We start from the raw sequence: 21,102 nt of genomic DNA, 5'->3' as shown, positions 1-21,102 counted from the left end.
ACTATAGAATTAAATACAATCATATTAAATAAATAAAGTTTCTCAACTTGTTCAGGAGTGAACCTGCTGAGGAGGTAAAACGAGGATAAAGTCTATTCTTAAGCGCAAATAATGACCTTTAAGCCACACCTGATCCACTCACACCTGGATCACGGACGAAAATAAACCCAACTTCTACGCACGTGTGCACCGGATATGTTTCTTTGGCTTTTCAAAAAAGGTTCCGGTATAAAGGGGGCGGAGCCGTCGGTAGCTGTATTGTAAACAGTTAACCGTTAGCCTCTGTAGCTAACATTTTGGAAAACATTGGGCTTACAGTGAGTGGGTTTGCACGCGGAATGGGTATGTGCTTACTACTCTGTTCTCTTATCGGTTATTCTGGTGCTCTTTAAAAATAAATCAGGATTTTTGTCTCTTTTGTTAATTACCGAGCGATAGCCAGCTAGCACCAACTTGTGCGCATGCACCCATACTAACCAAACTCTATGCAAAGATTTTGCTCTTTAAATATGTTCTCAGTTTTTGAAACGTTAATCTTTATTGATTAGCCTCTAACAGCTGATAATAAGTCGATTGTAGCTACACTTTAATTCGGCGTATTTGTAACGCTTTAAGCGTGGATTGCTTATGATAAAAGTCGTATATATCACTGATAGACTGGGCAGATGGCTGCTTGTATTTTAACGGTATTTAAACTGTTAATTAGCAGCAGTTTGGCTGTCATGTAAGTCACTAATCCCTATATTGCCAACAGTGCATTCACAATAGTAGAATAAGCTGTAATTCACCAACACACCAAGCTGATTGATATTTAACGATCACCAATGGAACTAAAGGTAAACATGACACTCTAAGGTCTAAATAAAGCTATATTATATCAAACTGTGCAGATTTAAAACTATATATTGTAATTATTTAGATGTGTTTAGTGCGGTTTTATTAAATGCATTCAGTCGATCATAAGCATTGACTTTTAAAATACTGAGATTTTTTTTTTTAACAGAGTTTGATAGCTTCTTTTGCCAGGCAAACTCCCAAGTTACATTTTTCAAACTTCGGAATTCTCTGGTTTAATCAGAAGATCTTCAACTTCCTGAAATATTTTCACCTCATTTGTTTACTGATAACAGTTTGTCTGTTTATAAATTGTAATAATTATCAATCTGATTAGGGTGTGGCCAAAGCGGCACACCTTAATGAGCCTTTTTTTTTTTAAATTTTATATGGGCACATCTCTAATTTACCTGCCCTGACAAACTAACGTCTGTTACATTGTGAGTTTCCTACATATTGTTACAGTTGCATTAAGTAAGAATAACATTAGAGTCCTGGTTGGTGTGCGTGCATCAGCTCCTGACACTGACCCAGATAAGTGATGCTTCCTGCTCTGACATGTCAACCTGTCCTCTCCGGCAGCTTCCCTCCTCCCCCTCTCCTCCCTGCGTCTCCTCGTCCCGCCTCTCCGCCTGCTAACAGCGGCAATGTGGCAGGTCGCACGGCACGAAATAGTGAAGCATTATGGGATGCTGGAGGACTTTGTTTCCCTGGTGACTGAGGCCATCCCGCAACTGCTGACGGACAGACAGAGGTGTCTGCTGCTGCTGGCTCTGAGGGCAAAGGTTGGCGTTTTGCAAGGAGAGAATGTAACACCTGAATTTGAAGGTTTCATGAATTATCCAATAGTTCCCTTTTCCCACCTGTTTTTAACACATTATGTTGGCTGGATAAGGAATAACAACTTTAAGTGTTAATTAAATTTGTACGGCATGACCACACATTTCAAAAGAAGTTACATTACAGATGTAGAGAAATGTGCCTCTCCTTCTCTAAAATAACTGGAAAGATGAAGGTTACCGTGACAAAGAAACTAAAATAGGACCACACCTGATGTATGTGATGTATATGTCATGCATGCTGTACAACATCTGAGAGAGGAGCATATACTCTGTGTACCTGGGTATTAGTATAATAGCAACAAAGATACTGATGCAGTTTTCATCTCCAAGTGACCTTCAATATTAAAATAAATAAAGCTTCTGAACAAGTGATGAAATAAGTGTCGGAAGTCTCTATCAAGACGGTTGCATACTGGCTAGACTTTACTTAAAGGTTCCTCTTGTGCTGCAGAGTGCCTGGTCTGTAGTAGAAAACCCCCAAAGTCCCCAAAATGGTTTTATATTAACATTGATAGTTCCTAGTTTCCACAGTGTTTAGAGAACGAAACAGTTACAGTTCATGCACAAGTGTTAAATAAGCAATGTAAATGTAATAAATAGGGGTTTTTTTTCTCCATGGTGTTCCTCAGGGTTCTGTTCTTGGTTCATTTGAATTTCATTTGAGTTATTTTATAGTTAGGTATATCACTAAATGTTAAAATCTAAACTTTAAACAAAATATAGTGTGTTACTTTTCCTTTTTAACATTGAAGGGACATTTCAGATTATGTTGTTTTTTGTTGTTGTGTTTTTTGTTTCTTTAGGTCACGTTGTCAGAACCAAAATCAGCTGCCATCCATTCCCACCTAGACAGGATCCACTCTGAGGCAACGGTGAGACCACAAGTAATTCAGACTACGACTGTGTCTAAAAATTATTTTTATTCAAACTGTTTCCTGTGATTTCAGTAAAGGATTCAACATGAAAAGTCACTTAACTGGAAGTAATTGATTAAATCCTTTATTTCATGACAAAAGCAAAAGAAAACCAGGTTGATAGTTAGTGTGTGTGTCTACAGTACTTGAGCTTGTTAAATGTTTGGGCAGCACTAAATCGGGACCTTTCACAAAAAAATAATGACTTGAAATTCTCTCATTTAATACCAAAAGCAGCTCTTTGCTCTCTGTGCTGCTCTGGCCTGAAGCCTGTTAATCTAGGTACTGAAGCCCAGGAGAGAGAGCAGGGAGATAACTGGACCGGCTCACAGGATCTGTGTCACTTCACTGCACCCCAGCTCTTTATTGATTAATGGTGTAATCAATCTGATAAATGTTGGAAACCAACACCAGCCCTGTGTGTTTTATTTTGGCTTAAAAAAAATTCTAATTAACAATATAATATTTTATAACAAATATTTAAGATGGAACATCCTGCACCTTTATCAATGCACTAAAATGTATTTAAATATATATTTTAAATAACTGAAAATGCCTCCTATCTGTATTTAGTTTACATTTTTTAAACATTAATTGTAATATTTATTTAAATTACAAACAATTTAAACTAATGAATTTTTTTAATATGTTAAAAAGCAGTGAATCATTAATGCAGCACATTTCAATATTTCCTTCTTTAAATGAATTGCTATGATGTTTTCGTGCTGTCAGCCGTCCATATCTAAACTTCGATTGTACAATTGGTCTTCATGACATTAACCATGTCGTTGTTCTCCATTATCAGTTGAACTTCTGCTGCCTTTCATGCAGTCATGTGAGAAAATTAGGGCACCCCATTAAATAATCTGCTCTTTATTAAGAAATGTTCACATATCAATGTCCAATCATGTTTTCATGTTACTGGAAAAGAAAGTGACTTAGTTGCAATTAAACAACAACACCACCAACAAAAAAATACACATAAAAAAAAAAGAAATGTGTATTTTAATGGAGGACAGAGTTAGGACACCCTACCCCCTAATAACTAGTGTTGCCCCCTTTGGCTGATATAACTTCAGTGAGATGCCTTTTGTAGACTTTTACCAGTCTCTGACATCGATCAGAAGCAAGTTTGGTCCACTCCTCAATGCAGAATTCTTTCAGTTATGAGATGTTTGAGGCTGGTATGTACAGTCTGTTTTAAGTCACCCCACGTGACATGCAACGTCATGTTGCAGTGTCCAGTTCCACTTCAGCTTTAATGTTTTTTTACAGATGGTTTCACATGTTCTTCAAGCACCCTCTGATACACAGAATTCATGATGGATTCTATGATGGTGAGCTGGCCAGGTGCTGCTGCAGCAAAGCATCCCCAAACTACAATACTGCCACCTCCATGCTTCAGTTGGTATGAGGTTCTTTTCTTGGAAGGCTGTATTTGGTTTATGCCAAACATGTCTACTGTTCTGGTGTCTAATTCAGTTTCAGACCCATCTGTCCAAAGAACATTATTCCAGAAGTCATGGTCTTTGTCTACATTCGCTCTGGCAAACTTCAGTCTGGCCTTAATGTTTCTCTTAGAGAGCAAAGGTTTCCTCCTTGCACACTTCCCATGAAGCTGTGTAGTCTCTTTCTGATAGTAGAGTCATGCACTTTCACGTTGACAGTAGCCAGAGCCTGCTGTAGTTCCTATGATGACATTTTTAGGATTTTTGATGAGTTCTTTGAGCGTCTGCTCTGCGGGTGAATATGCTTGGACGGCCAGACCTGGGCATGGTGGCAGTTGTTTTGAATGTCCTCCACTTGTAAACAATTTTCCAGATGGTGGAATGGCTGATGTCAAATTCTTTTGAGATCTTTTTGAATCTCTTACCAGGCTCATAAGCGGACACAATCTTCTTTCTGAGGGCATCAGACAGCTCTTAGATCTCACCATGGCGCTCACTTCAACACTTCAACAGTCAGGAGACCACCAAACTAAATCTGAGGTTTAAAATGGCAAGGCTCCTTTAAAATGATGGGTAAAGATGTACTGATCATGTGCACCTGACGTGACACACCTGTGTGTGATTTTAACCATTTTAAGTGGGATAACGGGTGGGGGTGTCCTAATTTATTCCTCACCAGAAATTGTCTTTTAAATTACATTTCACATAAAGTTTTAAAAAGGCTTTTCTTATTTTTAATTGTTTAATTATATTATTTGGATCCCTCAGTATCATTAAAATTGATATTAAATATCCATATGTCCAGATATATTTTAAAATTTACAGGCTTTCATAGGGTGTCCTAATTTTCTCACACGACTGTATTAGCATTACCATAAGAAAACTATGGTAATGCATACCATATACCGAGACATTATTTTAGGAAAAAATATTTAATGGTTTCTTCTTGTGCTCATTTGGCCAAGAATTAACAGCTAGAATCAACAATGGAAACAAATCTTAGAAAATGACAAGAAATAAGCAGAAAAATTATTATTAGAAAAATTATTAAGCAGAAAAATGCTTGGAGACTAATAAAAACTAGCATCATTAATGATAGGACCACTCATAAAATAATAACTAGAAAAATAACAGTAACTATTGGCTGATGTCCTCAGTTGTTGCTGAAAATAAAAGTTTCTTTTTGTGTCTCGTCTGTTCTCTCAGCAGCTGGATGAAGACGTAAGCGAATGCTGGTCTGCTTTGTTGACACTCACCGACAAATTGACAAAGAGTCCAGACAATTCTCAACGCCTCCTACAGGTCAGAGCTGCCACCTTGAATTATCAGCTTCACACAAAGCTTCATTATTCAATCCGTCCATCATTCACCTCTCTCTGTGCTTGTCTTCCAGGAGGTGTTTGACCAGAGGTTTGACTCCGCCCTCCAGTCCCTCATATCTGACTTTCTGTCCAGGATCGAGCAGCTCTTTCCTGTTCCCGACTTCAAACAGGTGATCAGTGAAACCTTGAACAGTCAATCTAGTAATTCTGCTGTATTTCATTTTCATTTATGTGGCCATTCATCCATCTCAGGCTGCCTCCTGGTTGGATGCTGCCCCCTCTGGGCTGGAGGACTGTCTGCAGAAGGCGGACAAGGATGATCTGAGGGAGCTGCTGACCAATCAGAGCTCTTTACAGGGACAGGCACTGGCGACAGGTAAATAAGTAATCAAGAACTAATCAAATTAAATGAGAATCAGACTCAGTTTTGCTGATCTTTAATGTTGTTGTTTTTTTATTTCTTAGTCGGTTGTGATACAGAGGAGACCCTCCTGTCAGTGTGGTCCCACCCCCTTTTCACTAAACTGATCAATCCCAACCCTCCTCCACCTGAAACGGAGATCCAATCAGATGTGCTACCTGAGGTTAGTAGCCCCTTGCAGCTGGACGTGGAGCTGGTGAAGGTGGAGGTGGTGGTGATAACAGAGGACGAGCAGGAAGAGATCGAGGAGACTGTGATTGGTTCAGAGCTGGAGGCGTCCAATGAGAGCTCGGCAGCAGTCAGCAATGAATGTGCAGTCACACCTGTGGTTGTGGAGGTGGACAGGTGAGACCTTTTTTTGTTTGTTTGTTTTTTAAGTAATCCTGGATCCCTCAGAGTCCTCAGAGCCAAAATATAACCAGCTTTTGCCTGACAGGTTGAGGGACTCATGTGAAGACATTATCAACCAATCAGAAGACACAGGTAACACACACACACACACACACACACACACACACACACACACACACACGTAGATATAAGCTGTGTCCCAATTCCTAGGCCACATCCTTCAGCGGCCGCATTTGTAGGCTGTTTAAATCACAGCCATACTTGAAAGATGGGTCGGGTGTATCATTTGTGGCCCAAGCTATCCCAGAATTCATAGCGCGGCCTAGCCAATTCCCGTTTCCAACAATGGCGGCAGCTGCTTAGTTTTAATATGACTCTTTCTGGGTCACAAAATAAACTTTTAAGATATTTTCAGGTGAGAATGTAGCTGTGTAAACTTCAAATATTTGCTTGGTTTATTGAGACATCACATATTTGCAAAAGCGCTCCGACGTTTTCTGAGACGTCTGTTACCCACCAGCTCGATAGCTGACCGGGAGGTCAAGGCTCACTAGAGCCGGTGAGAACAGTGGACTCCAGCACATTGTTTCTAGACCCTGCGCAGTCTTTCGCTACTCAGGTTAAACATGATATGTAAGTTATTAAATAACTTTAAAAAGTTATTGTTTGGCTTTTTTCAGTGTTGTTTGTTCCTGAGTAAATCAGTTTGGCTGAGATTAAAGTTATAGTTTTCACACAGCTGAATAAATGTCAAACAGTAAACTGATTAAACAGAAATGTGAGATGGTAGAGAATGTTCTCCAATGTCCTGTTATAATTTAGATAGCAAGGAGCAGACAGCTGAGAGTACTGAACTCCACTGAGAGAGCTGGTGACGCAAATCTGAAGGGTAGACCGTCCTATTTCACAGGACCCGGCCCACGTAGACTGCGAAGGCCGGGTCCTTCAAAGGATGCAGCCTAAGAATTGTGACAAAGCTATAGAAACTGAACCAAGTCATTAAAGCTTCCTGTCTTTCTTCAATCAGATCTCTCCTGCTCAGAGGTCACAGCTAATGCGCTGCACAGCATTTCCCACAATTCCCAGCGTGTGGCTCACAAGTGTCCTCAGTGTGGCAAATGTTTCATCTACCGCTCACAGGTAGTGTGTCAGTGTCTCAGTGTGGCATGACAGTAATTATATGGTCACTGTTTTGTTTGTTTCAACAAAAAAAGTATCTTAAAATAAATCAATGATACCACACATAAAAATTGAAATACATTTATTTATTTTAGATTAAAAATGCATATATATACATCATATATACATCACTCCCTTAGATGTTTGTCTGACTGTCTGCAGGTGATCCGACACCTACGCACCAACAGGTCCTGCGGTTCAGCCTTAACGACATCGGTGCTCGAACAGACTCAACCTGGCGGTGCTGACAAAGAGCTCCGCCTCCCTCAGAACAGCCCCCCTCCCCGTCCTGTCAGGTCTCTGTCCTGCTTCCAGTGCAACGCCATGTTCAAGACCAAAGCCGAGCTGCTGTCGCACCAGCGCACACACCGGGCACGCCCCATCTACCACTGCGTCCAGTGCGACAAGGAGTTCCACCACCTATCCAGCCTGACCAATCACAAGCAGACGCACCTGGACAAGGGAGGCTTCACCTGCAGCCGGTGTAACAAGGTGTTCGAGTCGGCCAAGGAGAGGGACGCCCATCGGCTGCAGCACCGGCTGCCCGACCTCACCTGCACCATGTGTGATCAGACGTTCAGCTCACAGACGCGACTGCTGCGACACCTGCAGACGCACTCGGTGGAGGGGGCGAAGCTCCGCTACAACTGCCGCTTCTGTGACCAGACCTTCTCAGGTAGACCACTGAAATCGGTGAACCCCACTAACTCAGAGCCCTTTCCATTGACCTCTGCAGCAGATCTGGATTTGACAGCTCAGCGAGGCGGCTGTGTGTGTTTGACTCACTCAGTGAGCAGCAAACAGCAGGTTTACATCAAGTTCATCTGAGTCAGCCCTCTGTTTAAGATGTTTCTGGGAAAAAGGATGACGGTGGAACAAAACATTGCTGTTGAGCTGCTGCTCTAAAACAGTCAAGAGTCTGTTGCTTTCATTAGTTTCCTTTATAATTATTTTCCATTTCAGAGCTACAATACAATGTTAAAAAACGAAAAGCCTGCTTATCAACAACCGTCATCATCTGAAAATGTATTTTCCAAGAAAGAATAATTATTTTTCATCCCATTAACCCTGAAGCGACATAATATATAGCCCTCGAAATAATTGAGCGCTATACTTTTATTTTTTTACTTTTCCTCAGACCTGCTCAGGTTTTGCAGTCACATGATTGTTAACCATGTACTGTTTACTTGCCCGCTGTTTTCGATGCGTGACGCTATACAGCCCCCCTCCCCCGGTAACCACTGTGTGCTACGGAAAAAAACATGAAAATAGTCTCAAAGAGGTATTACACAGCGAGTCGTCAGTGTTTTGGTCACTAGCAGTTTGCTGCCAGCTGCTGTAAAACAAGCACGTGAACAGAGCCTATAGAGAATTTGTAGAGCTCATCTTGGGAAAGGAAAACATTTTCAGATCATAATCCACTTTGTAAAAGCAGCTGCAGGATTTAAGAAAGGGTTTCATTACATCCAGTGTGGCAGCTCTCGATGCACATCTGATTTTTACGCAAAAAGGAAACAACACAAGCTTAATGAAAAAAATGGCATTTATACTCACTGTCATTTTATTAGGTACACCTTATTAGTCCTGCATCCAGTCCTTGTTTCTTATTTCTGTGTCGCGCAGATTGAACAAAGGTGATGAAAACATTCCTTAGAGATTCTGATCCATACTAACACACATCCATGATGTGAGTCTCCTCTTCCCAGAGGAGGTTAAACGCGTGTTTAAATGTTTGTGTCTCCAGGGGTGACCCAGCTTCGTATCCACCAGCGCACACACACCTTCCGCTCGTACCAGTGCGACCTGTGCAGCAAGACATACGGCTCGCTCACGGGCCTGCAGTCCCACCGGGCGACCCACACCGCTGAGAGCCGCTTCCTGTGCTCGCAGTGCGGTAAGCGCTTCAAGACCCGCGACGGCCTGGAGGGCCACCTGAGGACACACACTGGGGAGCGGCCCTACCGCTGCCCCTACTGCTCCAAAGACTTCACCGCGCTCGCCGGCCTCAACGTGCACGTGCGGCGGCACACCGGGGAGCGGCCGTACGTGTGCACGGTGTGCGGTAAAGGCTGGCCATCTGGCGGTGACCTCCAGAAACACATGAGGACGCACACGGGCGAGCGGCCCTATGTCTGCCAGGACTGCGGGAAGGCCTTCTCCATTTCCTGTCACCTGACTGAGCACCGGAGGATACACACAGGTAAGACAGGAAGCTGGTCACATGATCACGGTACACAAAGATATGCTGTCGAAACTCCAGATGCTTTTGTGCTGGTTCTGAACCTGACCGCCTCTCGGTCTGTTTTCCAGGAGAGAAGCCGTTCTCGTGTCCGGAGTGCGGGAAATGTTTACGGAGGAAGTTTGACCTGAAGAAACACATGTTGTCCCACAGCAACATCCGTCCCTACGCCTGCACCTTCTGCACCAAGAGCTACACCCGCAAAACTCACCTGAACAGACACCTGCTCACACACCGGACTGCCGACGGTGAGGTGGCGGCAGTGCAGGTGGCCGAGGAACCCTGAGGATGTGCTTAAATCAGAACTGTGTGTGCGTTGTACGAGTTTCATGCGTTCATTCCTGCAGTGAGTGAATCAATCGCAGATTCCCGAGTCTGAGTCGACTTGTGGTGATGCAGTTTGAGGTGGGAGCAGGTGATCTGCGTGGATCTGATTTACAGGCAAAACTAACAGCTGAAAACAACAGAAAGCAGTTCTGCAACTTCAGCTGATGAAGCGAGTTTGATTAATTCACATTAATTCACAAATCAAAGAAACTTTATTTTGAATGTTTATGAATATTTTATTTGTATTTTACTTAAAACATTTTTACTGATGTGTTTTTATTGACATGCTCTTATTTACGTTTTTCTTAAATTCAAACATTTTTATTTTACTATAAATGGAAAAAATCTTCCAATGTATGAAAAATGTAAATGACAACACAATCGACTGCTCACCTAATACACAAGGTCAAAAATCAAATAAAGTTGAAAACACATACGTATTATTTCATAAAAGTATTAATTAATTATTAAAAAACAGTAATTAGGTAATCATACTCAAGATTTATAGAAATAATAATAAATAAATACTAATTAATAACAATGAGCATAATAAATATTTTACATGACATATTTTTAATATTTTGTGAATGACATGAAATATGAAAGTAAATGTTTCACTCTTAAGTCTCGACTAAGTTAGCAAAAATGTCAGTAATGTATAAATAAATATTAGAGTATAAATTTTTTTAATGTTTAAAAAGGTAAATATAAAATACATGGAACATAATAAATTTTTAACATTGCAGGTAAAAACTTGATTAATTCAAATTCAGTATCGATAAAGTAAATTTTCTGGTCTCTCATTTTGTATTGAAACTAAATTTCACTCAGTTTCCAGCTGTTGGTCAAAAAATGTCAGATTTTTCTAACGTTTTACAAAGAAAATTCTAATATTTGCCGCTCAGTTCACAGCTGCATCACCGCAAGCTTTACTGATGAGCAGTGAAGCTGAATACGCTGTCCTGTTAGTCAGCGGTCCCCAACCTTTTTTGCGCCACGGACCGGTTTATGCCCGACAATATTTTCACGGACCGGCCTTTAAGGTGTCGCGGATAAATACAACAAAATAAAGCTAGTACCGGTCCCGAAAAAAGAGAATTTTTCATAACACACGTGAAAAGACCCAGGAAAACCGAGTTAACGATAAAAACGATAACAAAATAACGCTGAAAACCAATAAAAACCCTGAAAACCATACATTTCACACCTGAGCCTCAACTCGCGCGGCCTGGTACCAAACGACTCACGGACCGGTACCGGTCCGAGGCTCGGGGGTTGGGGACTGCTGCTGTTAGTGGAGTAAGTCCAGGGTCCGTTGCTTCAGGTTCTGTTGGTAGTAAATATAATGAATGACTGTTTTCTTGTACAGTGACACGTTACATTACTACATCACTAATCTGTTAGTTTCACATTGGTGGGAAGTGCTTACACTAATAGGATAATAAAAGGCCATTTTTTCATGATATGAACTTAAAAAGATGTTAAAGTGTTATTTTGGTGATCTTAAACGTGACCCGGTGAACCCTGTGGACCCCGAGGTCAACTGGAGCATGTTAATGTTTACTCTGCTGTGAAACAAAGTGTTAAATCAATTTGTGTCACTGACTCTGTTTACATGTACAAAAATTGTTCCAGCCTATGTCCTTAATCTGAAATATACACCAAACTACAAACCTCTTTGTTTGTCTATCTGTAGTTGGTATTATTATGTGGTATAACAAGATCAACTCAAACAAGTTTTTAAAGTTTTCAGCTGTCTGAACTCAGCCTTCATTTTACAGTCCTCCAATAGTCTTCTTGGAAAGTTCAGTTTTTCATGTTTATACAAAAAAATCATTGTTTTGTATTGTGCTTTAACTCTAGTTGAGCACAGCAAAGAACGGGGCTCCACCTTGTGGCACTTTTCAGCAATTGTGCTCTACTTAGTTAAATTATAAAGAATGGAGATAACTAAATCGGGGAAATTAAACAACCAAAATCTTGTCTTCTCACCCAAAACAGTTAGCCTCTAAGGCAGGAATACGCACACAATCTGAAACACCAAATCTGAGTCTAAATAACAGAGCATCTTCAATGGGTCCCTTATCCTGCCAACAGATTTTAACTCCCATCATCTTGGACTGCAGCTTGCGATGCAGGTTCATGAGGAGCTTCTCCACCTCTGTCAGGCTCTGATCTTCAACTGCATTCCCAGATGTTGGAGTTTTAGTCCATCCAGCTGCAGACTAAGGAGACCTTTTGGCCTTTATTTGGCAAATGTTGGAAGGAACCACAAGTTTCTTAATCTACTTCATCTGTTGACCATTTTCATGGTCAACAGATGAAGATGATTCAGGAGTAAACAAACATAATGAGAACACTTTAGAGCCTCTGTCATGTATGAATAAACAGTACAGGGATGTACAGTGCAGCTATAACCTCTGTTTATGTTAACTGTTAATCTGTTGGCTGGTTGCTACAAACTTCTGGAAAAATCTCCAGAGGAACTCCTAAGATCACATTGGCTTATTTGGTTAAATGGTCAGAATGGGAAATTCAGTTTACACAGCGTCATTGCCTTAATAAATTACAGTATTATCAACATATCACACATGTGTTATGTCTTTGTAATAAATCCTGGTTTAGAATATGTTGTTTATCAGAATAGTAATGGACTATGAGGCCATGCCTGCCACTGTAGTGACTGCTGTCACCTTAAATGTAAAGATGGCTGTTTGTGCTATCTTGTTTGTATCTGAGCGTGAACTTTGACCTCCTTCTGCCGGTTTGATTTTCTATCTTTGTTCATATAAAAGCTGCTCTGATGGGACTTTAACTCTCTGACTCTTATTGCTGCAGGTCAAACCAAGGCTTGAATAACACCAGAGGCCAGGGTACAATGCGATGACAATCTTTATTGGGGCCATGTTGCTTAACAGGGTTGAATGTGAAGTGATTGACGTTGATGGTTTGTGTCTACTCATCATCGCCTCCTCTCATCTTTTCAATAACTTTGCCTATCCACCTGGTCATCCTGAACAGGTGAGTGTAGAAGTTGTATTTCCCATCGCGATCGCAGCCCTCACTCCATGACACGATGCCGATCTGATACCAGCGGTTCTCTGCCGGGTGCTGCACAGGAAGACAGTTTCAAAATAAGACTCATTGTTTGCAAAGGCAACTGTTCTAAATTCTCAGATTGAACCTTTTGTAAATGGTAGAAAGGACTTTTCAGAGCTGAAAGAAAGAAAAACTCAGTGTTTATCTATAAATATTTTAACTACTTTTTTTCTCTTTTTAAGCAAAAATGCCAAACAACACTTAACTGTGAGTACGTATTGCTTTACTCTATATTGTAAGAAAATAAATGAAGATTTAGGCTGCCAATTAGGCATATCTGAAGATTACATAGTTATTCAACTTCTTGTTACTATCCGCCCTGTCTAGAGTTGGCAAAAAACTCTGCTTTTTAATATGTTATATTGTTGTTATGAGAAGTATCTTCAAATCTGCCTTTAAGTTTTAAATTCAACTTTGGACAATAAAATTGATGACGTTCTGGGCCGATGTTGAAGAAACGGTTTGGGAACCCTATGTTTAAAGATCCTGCCAGAAAAAAGGCCATTCCAAAGAACAACACAAGTATGTTTCATATGGGACTAAACAGCTGTGTAGCTTTAAGAAATTTGCCCAATATGCCTCACCAGCTGGGAATCCTCACTAGTGAATAGTGAGTTTCAGTTCCTACCTTTTGGATGAAGGTTTCTGGTGCCAAAGTGCCCAAAGGGTATTTGGCACGCAGACAGGGATCAAACCAACAACCTTCCCATTAGTAGGCGACCTGAACGTGAACTGCATAACGTTACTGAAACAATGCCAGAGAGAATGTGTGCCGTCATCGAAGCTAAAGGCAATCCAGTGAAATATTGGTGTATGATTGTGCAGTGTATATGTTTTAACACTAATATTAATAATAATAAAATCAGTGTTGTGTGGCACTTTTCAAAACCTAGTGATTTAAAGACCACAAAAATAATTTATAATCAACTACATGAAAGAAATACGGAGATAAAGCGATAAATAAAATCACATAATAAATCCTGAACAAACTGTGTGAATCAAATCATCATAGGTGTCCCAGACAATACACATTTTTCCTTTGAAAAATGAAACCTTTGACATGGAGTTATCATCTGGTCTCTAGGCCTGTGTGACTCCGAATTTAGTTGGAGAAAGCATGGCTGTATGACTTTGGCACAGGTCAAACAAAGCATTGGTAATTCCTAATAAAAACATTTAGCATTTTCAGTAATTTTATATATCTGGGTTGTGGTAAAACATATTATAGCCATAAAATACTGTTAATGTCCAGATAGATTTTCAGGAAATGTTTAACATTTTTAACGTGTCAAGAACAAAAGTCTAATTACACTGTTGTTCAACTTATGACCAAGAAATCATTAATTTTGGATATAAATGTTAATTTGATTCTATATGTAACAGTTAATCCACTGTGTACGTATTTTATAGAATAGAATAGAATAGAATAGAATAGAATAGAATAATCCTTTAATTGTCCCACAAGGGGAAATTTGGTTGTATCAGCAGCAAAAACACACATATACAAACAGAGCAGGACACAGAACAGAAGCACAATTTTTACATATTTACATCATGGACAATAGTTACCAGAGCAGAGTACTGTACAGTTATTTAAATTAGCGTACACATAGTGTGCAAATGGAGCAGGATACTGAAAGATGTTTAAATAGTTCAGAATATTTAGAATAATTAGAAAAGTGCAGATTGTTTATTGTACCTGTGCATTAAAAAGTAGACATGTAACTTCCAATAAGTTAGTGAGAAAAGTAATGTGCAAGTTATAACAGTAGAAGTTGTTACAGCGCTGATGTAGACATCTGTGTTTGTTGGGAGCAGTTCTGATTGTACAGTCTGACAGCTGCAGGGAGGAAGGACCGGCGGAAACGCTCCTTCATGCATCTAGGATGCAGCAGTCTGTCACTGAAGCAGCTCTGCAGTTCAGCAACATTTACATGCATGGGGTGGGAGACTCTGTCCATCAGAGATGTTATTTTGGCTTTATTTATTACTATGTGTTAATTAAAACAATGCCCTGAATTTTTAGCAGATTAAATTAATGTATATGTTTTACATTAAACGTTACAAAGCACTGAACAGAACATAGTAAAATCTGTTTAAGTGTTAATACACTGTGTTTTACAGTGCTACTGTATCACTCTGTAACTGTCTTACAGTGCCTTCACTTCTGTGTGTTCCCGTGCCGTCGGTCTTATAATTTATTTAACAAATATTTTATTAAACATCTGCTTGAAATATAAACCAGATGTTATCTAATGATAAGAAATGGTAGAGGAGACTTAATCTACCATTAGTTGTTCTTCTTTCATTGTGATTCTCACCTTCATCACAAAAGGTCCACCACTGTCTCCCTCACAGGCGTCTCCACGATGGTTTTCGTCTGGTTTATAACCTGAAACACACAGAGACTGTAATTACAGAGAAACTATGACACCTTCAGGAGATCCAGGATCATCCTGAGAGAAACAGACAAATTCCATTCAGTACAGCCGATGAGACGGCAGCATCACTCAGCACACCAAGGGTTTATTCAGGATCAAACAGTTGGACCAAAAATAAGCCAGAAATAAAATATAAACAAGCATTTTCTTGTTGAACAAATGTGGAAACTCTTTTGTTTTGTTTTACCAGCACAGAACATGTTGTCTGTGATCTTGACTGAAGTGGAGTTGCGGCAGATGTTCTGGTCCACTATCGGTAGGTGGATTTGCTGAAGGACTGATGCTAATTTTCTCACTGCAGGGTTCCAGCTTTCCTTCAGGCTCCCCCACCCGGTAACTCGGCCCTTAAAGCCTTCAGACATCAGACTGCCGGAAAAAATACCAGTCAGATATCTCACAAGGCCTGTCACCGTCCATAGTATAAACCTCACTGAACCAAAGTGTCTCTGACCACAGTTCTTAATAGCACCCTCTACTGGCACAGTCTTTGCATTACTTTAGACTTTCCAATAAGACAGAAGGAATCTGTGGGATCTGAAGAATCTTTTATCCCCCTGCAGGATAACTGGAGAAAAGGAAAATCGATATCTATGTAGAAATAGCTATGTGACCAAGTTTGAGGACCTGACTTGATTTAATCAAATTGTTGTTTACTCAGTACTTTAGGCAAAGTCCTTGGCACAATAATAAACTGTGTCGATACCTCCCCAATTAATATTTCTAGCAGCATTCAACACCATATGAACAAAATAATCTCTCCAGTGAGCTCTATGTCGGACCCAGAATCTCCCCCATATGGAAATGCTCCAGATCACATGACAGAACTGGAAATTTAATTCTCCATTCAAGACACATTTTCACTTGTTTCCTTTCATTTGGTGGGAATTATAATTAAAGAATTTGGTCTGAACTTGTCAACTTGTAATTGGTTGAAAATGTTGCGTTTGTCTTACAACTTGGCGACCGTCTTGTTGGGCAGGCAGATAGGATGGATCTTATCAGTGAATATGACCGGCCTTCTCATGTGCAGCAGAGCGATGTCACAGTTCAGGTTTTCCTTCCAGTTGTACTTGGGGTGGACAATGATTTCATCAATTGCCACAATCTTCTCAATGTTACGCTCAAACCTAGAAAAAGGTTTAAATAATGTCAACAGGCCTTCAAATGAAACTAATGATAATTAAGACAGACACGCCTTTTTACATGTTGCTTCTGTGTTTTCCCAGGCGGGCCAGTATATCGTTGACAGTGAAGTTCTTGTTCCAGGGTGGGTAAAGGATGCAGTGAGCTGCGGTGAGGATCCACTGATCACTGATCAGACTGGCTCCACACAATAACTCCTGTGGGCTACGCTTGTACAGCATCACCTGCCTGCAAACAACAAAATTATTTATTGAGTTAGAAATATAAGTTGAGTCACAAACAGTTTGTATCTTAATGGTTCTTTTATTTATTTCTGATTGGCAGGATCCCACAACCTTTTTTCTTTTATTGATTAATTGTAGTGAGTCAATTTTTCTTGCTCGGTGTGTTTTCTAAGGACATTGTCAAGATTTAAAAGCTATTGATGTTTCTTCTTTCCGGTATATTCTTGGCAAAGGAGAATCTTCATTGGATGTTTGCTCTGACAGTTCTAATGGGCAGAGTGAGGCCTGTAGATTCTGTTGGATCTACAGTGGAAAAAACTTGAGCTGTTCCAGCTGTCGTTATGGAGAATCTAAGTTTGGACAAATCTATGGACAAGCTCGCTGAGTCGATTAAAAGCCAGCGAACCATGGACAATGGACACTTGTTGACTGCACCACCCTTCAGGAGCTTTCGAGCAGACAGAAACACCAATCTGAGTGGGAAGAACAAATGTGTCAGGATTGCACTGTTTGTGAGGGGACGGATGTAATCTCAGATATGTTCCTGCAAACAGAACATTTATTTGGCCTCAATATTTAACTGCTCACTGTGGAATGTATACATATTACTAATTTGTCACTTACCACTGTTTAGATTCCTCCATCAGCTGACACAGAGGTCACCCAAATGAGTACGGTTGTGGTGTATGGCTATGCATAATAACTGGAAGACCTGGCCCACCCTTTGCATCATAACCTGGGCAGGCAGCATGACTTTCAAATCTGTCTCAGCTTTTTTGCAACAAAGAAAAGATACTGAAAACCTTCCCTGTCTCATACTTTTATTTATTTGCTTGATGTTACTTAATGTAAGTCTTTGAATCAGCGAGGCCTGCAAGCACAGACCTAACAGAGCCCTTCACTTTTCTCATTCTTTCTTCTGTTTTCCTCATTCTTTCTGTTTTGACCTTAAAGGATTGACCTCAACAGTGAGAAAAGCTCATTGTTGGGATTGGAGAGGTCTTTCTGGCTTTGGTCTTGCAACGTTTAGTGTAGACAGACAGCAGGTCAGGAAGCTCAGAGCAAATGATGCTGATGATGATGATGAAAAAGCTTTATTTAGCACTTGCTTTTGGCTGAGCGCATCACTCTTTCAAGATCTTGTCTTACCTGCTTGGTGCTGTTCCCATACCAGGTGCAGATGTTTCACATCAGGATGCTCTTGATGGTGCAGGAGTAGAAGTTAAGCACCCTCAGTGGCAGATGGAAGTCTCTAAGTCTTCTGAGGAAGAAGAGACGCTGGCGAGCTTTCTTGAACAGGGTGTTGATGTGACATGACCATGACAGGTCCTAAGTAATGCGGACACCCAGGTACCGGAAGCTGTCCACTCTCTCCACTGGCGCACCGCCAATTATCAGGGGCTCATAATTCTTTGCCTGCTTTGTACTGAAGTCCATAATCAGCTCCTTAGTCTTGCTGAGGTTTAGCAGGAGGTTGTTCTCCTGACACCACTTCTCCAGGTCTATAATCTCCTCCAGGTAGGCCTTCTCGATATTGTCAGAGATCAGGCCCAACACAACAGTGTCGTCTGCAAACTTGACAGTGGAGGTGGTATCTGATGTCGCTACACAGTCATAAGTAGGGATGGGTATTGATAAGATTTTCACGATTCCGATTCCATTTTCGATTCTGTTTAACGATTCGATTCTCTTATCGATTCTTTTTAAAAAAGGAGAACACTAAGGTCGATTAGCTTAGAACTTTGTTTTATATCTTCTCTTTGTACAAGATAGAAATTTAGGAGTAACATGGCCTTACAAACCCAACAGTGAGATCTTAAGAGATCCACAGCCTATGGCTCTTCAAAGTGGTGTCACAGGGTCCCCAGGAAAAAAAATTGTAAATGTAAAACAATAAAATAAATATTCTTCTGTAGCAATAGCAAAGTATAACATAAATTATTCTGTAGCAATTACACAAGAATGTCCAGTAATGTCCCTGCCTACAATTAAACACATTCGCTTACCGAAAATCGGGGGCATCTGCTGTGGCAAATAGATGCAAGCCTTTGATCACAAACTTAGTCACTGCACGGTGACACTTGTCTATCCTGGCCTGAAAGGAGACGCTAACGGTAGACTGCAGCGACAACTGCCAGCATCTGAACCAGCCAGACTCTGTCTGTCTCTCTCATCATGGTCACCTAAATGCAGCGCACAGTAATGGCAGGTTTTGTAATAAGGCAGATCTCGCTAACATAATATGCACTGTTAGTTGATTATTTACCTGCCGCATTAACGGGAGAGGACGTGCAAACGTTACCGCTGCTGCTGGGTTGAGAGTCCGGAGCGGAATTAAAAACACGACATTCATTTAAGGTTATCGCGTGTTTTGTGAGCAAATGCTTTTGCATATTCGTAGTGTTTCCTTTCTTAAATGAAATAGCTACTTTGCAAGTATTGCAAGTTGCCCTGTTGCCATCCGTTCTTGTAAAGTATAACCAAACTTTTGAGCGTTTGAGCTGCTTAGGCGCCGTGTTTCCTGCCAGGTAAATGAAGCTCCACAACGTGGTGACGTCATTTGGGGCGACTGGAATCGATAAGGGAATCGTTTGCAAAAATGGCAAACAATACCAAGGAATTGAAACAGTGGGAACCGGTTCTCAACAATCAATCAATCAATCTTTATTTATAAAGCACTTTTCATACAAAAAATGTAGCACAAAGTGCTTTACATGGTTAAAAGCAGACCACCCCATATGGGCAGAAATCTGTGCCATCAGAAACTGAATTTGAATTTGAATTGCTCAGATTGAATCTGAATTGTAACTTGAATAAATGCTTTTGAAAACTGAATTTGAATTAGTCTAATTTGAAATTTAATTTATGGTTTGAAAATGATCATCACTAAATTGAAATTGAATTTTATATATTGAAAATGAATTGATTTGCTTTGAAACTGCATTTTATCCTTTAAAAATTCAGCTCTCGAATAATTTCAGTTTCACTCTCACCATTCAGTTTCAGTTCTACAATTCAATTTTAGTTCCAAAATTCGGTTTTTTGGAACTTACATCCGGTTCCGGTTCAAGAGTAAACGAGCGCAGATTAATAGAACTACGTTTTACCAGCGGGCCGAAAGTGTTACTGACGGGAATCTACAGCGTCTTGAGCTGAATTAAGACTTCAGAAGTCATTCGTCATGTCGAATGACCAGCGGATAAACTCTCAGGTTGGTAATAAATGTATTACATGTATAAGAACAAGCGTCATGTTAACAATTGATAGCCGTACAGTAACTTTTATGCTTATTGTAGCTGTTAGCTAAAAACGCTAATTTAGCGTAGTTTGCCCTGGATTCAGCTTTGACAAACAAATATGATCGACTGTTTCTAGTAGAATTCCAAAGTTGTCATCTTGTACCCTGTCAGAGCCCTGTATGCTTGCAGAGACCCCTACAGTAGGGAAACATGCAAAACAGCGTCCAAACCTTTGTATTTTAGCTTTATTTATGTCTTACACAGCATCCCAACTCTTTAGCTAACTTAATAACTTTAGCTAAAGTGAATAGTTAGTCTAATTCATTAGTGCAGCATTACTGGATCACCTCTGTTTGAAGTGATATGATATGATATACAACTCTCATTGAAACAGCAAACTTTGTAAATAAACAAACAACACTTCTCATTCTCTAAACATTTGGCCACATCTGTAGATTACACTATCAGTGCTTGTTCACTCTTGACAATAATTACATTTCTAAATTCTCTTTGTGCATTTACAGGTAAACAATATCTAATATTTTAATCTAAATGACTGCTTTGTCTTTGAAAAGGTGAAGAGCCTGAGGCCGGTGACAGTCCAGTTCTACTCCAAGTACATCCTTACGGTGGCTCACAGGACAAGGCTACATTCCTGTCCTACCAGAAGAGAAGAGAAACTTCAGAGTCTTCATGCAGTTCAACCACACCTGTCATATTCCGTATGACAGGGGTCTCAAACTCCAGTCCTCGAGGGCCGGTGTCATGCAACTTTTCCATGTGTCCCTGGTGCAACACACCTGAATACAATTAGTAGGTCATTAGCAAGAGTATACTTGAATGCATGCTGAGGTGGCAACCCCTAACCCTACCTACTCAAGTAAATTTAAGTAAATATATGTATTCGGAAACATATACTTCTAAAATACTTTTATTGCACCATGTTCATTCACTCATGAGCTGCTGTAACGTGAATCAAATGGCTGAATTGCCAACTCAGCATGCAGTCAAGTTCTATACTCTTGCTAATGACCTACTAGGTGTGTTGCAACAGGGACACATGGAAAAGTTGCAGGACA

At 40.3% G+C, this 21,102-nt stretch overlaps 2 protein-coding genes across 6 annotated transcripts in view; one reads left to right on the top strand and one right to left on the bottom strand.

The window, feature by feature from the left end:
- Positions 1 to 234: 234 nt before the first annotated feature.
- On the top strand, positions 235 to 12,686 carry LOC134620352 (zinc finger protein ZFMSA12A-like). Of its 5 annotated transcripts, none has more exons than XM_063466493.1 (12): positions 235 to 342; positions 1,417 to 1,619; positions 2,480 to 2,548; positions 5,248 to 5,340; positions 5,432 to 5,530; positions 5,613 to 5,736; positions 5,826 to 6,126; positions 6,218 to 6,264; positions 7,160 to 7,272; positions 7,474 to 7,987; positions 9,056 to 9,511; positions 9,622 to 12,686. In XM_063466493.1, exons 1-12 carry the CDS (start codon positions 339 to 341, stop codon positions 9,834 to 9,836), a joined length of 2,238 nt encoding a protein of 745 aa, XP_063322563.1. In that variant the 5' UTR covers positions 235 to 338; the 3' UTR covers positions 9,837 to 12,686. The 5 variants fall into 5 exon arrangements, with proteins under 5 accessions (XP_063322563.1, XP_063322562.1, XP_063322561.1 ...); XM_063466492.1 differs by having other exon boundaries at positions 5,245 to 5,340; XM_063466491.1 differs by having other exon boundaries at positions 2,480 to 2,560; positions 5,245 to 5,340.
- Positions 12,687 to 12,832: 146 nt separating this feature from the next.
- The window catches only part of LOC134620373 (prothrombin-like), a 40,408-nt gene continuing 32,138 nt past the window's right edge, over positions 12,833 to 21,102 (bottom strand). The window contains exons 11-15 of the mRNA XM_063466531.1: positions 16,621 to 16,788; positions 16,371 to 16,544; positions 15,605 to 15,783; positions 15,298 to 15,368; positions 12,833 to 12,988 (exon numbers count right to left, since the gene is read on the bottom strand). Coding sequence (XP_063322601.1) covers positions 12,833 to 12,988; positions 15,298 to 15,368; positions 15,605 to 15,783; positions 16,371 to 16,544; positions 16,621 to 16,788 — 748 coding nt within the window. The remainder of the gene's footprint in view (positions 12,989 to 15,297; positions 15,369 to 15,604; positions 15,784 to 16,370; positions 16,545 to 16,620; positions 16,789 to 21,102) is intronic.

This window comes from Pelmatolapia mariae, linkage group LG23, assembly GCF_036321145.2.
Source record: "Pelmatolapia mariae isolate MD_Pm_ZW linkage group LG23, Pm_UMD_F_2, whole genome shotgun sequence".
Taxonomy (NCBI): Eukaryota; Metazoa; Chordata; class Actinopteri; order Cichliformes; family Cichlidae; genus Pelmatolapia; species Pelmatolapia mariae.
The sequence above is the reverse complement of the archived record's forward strand: the minus strand, read 5'-3'. Positions and strand labels throughout refer to the sequence as shown.

Bases quoted from the DNA above. Each gene is read 5' to 3' on its own strand.
- LOC134620352 (XM_063466491.1), top strand. The intron at 5,341-5,431 runs GTCAGAGCTGCC...CTTGTCTTCCAG, and splicing joins ATTCTCAACGCCTCCTACAG to GAGGTGTTTGACCAGAGGTT. The intron at 6,265-7,159 runs GTAACACACACA...TTCTTCAATCAG, and splicing joins CAACCAATCAGAAGACACAG to ATCTCTCCTGCTCAGAGGTC.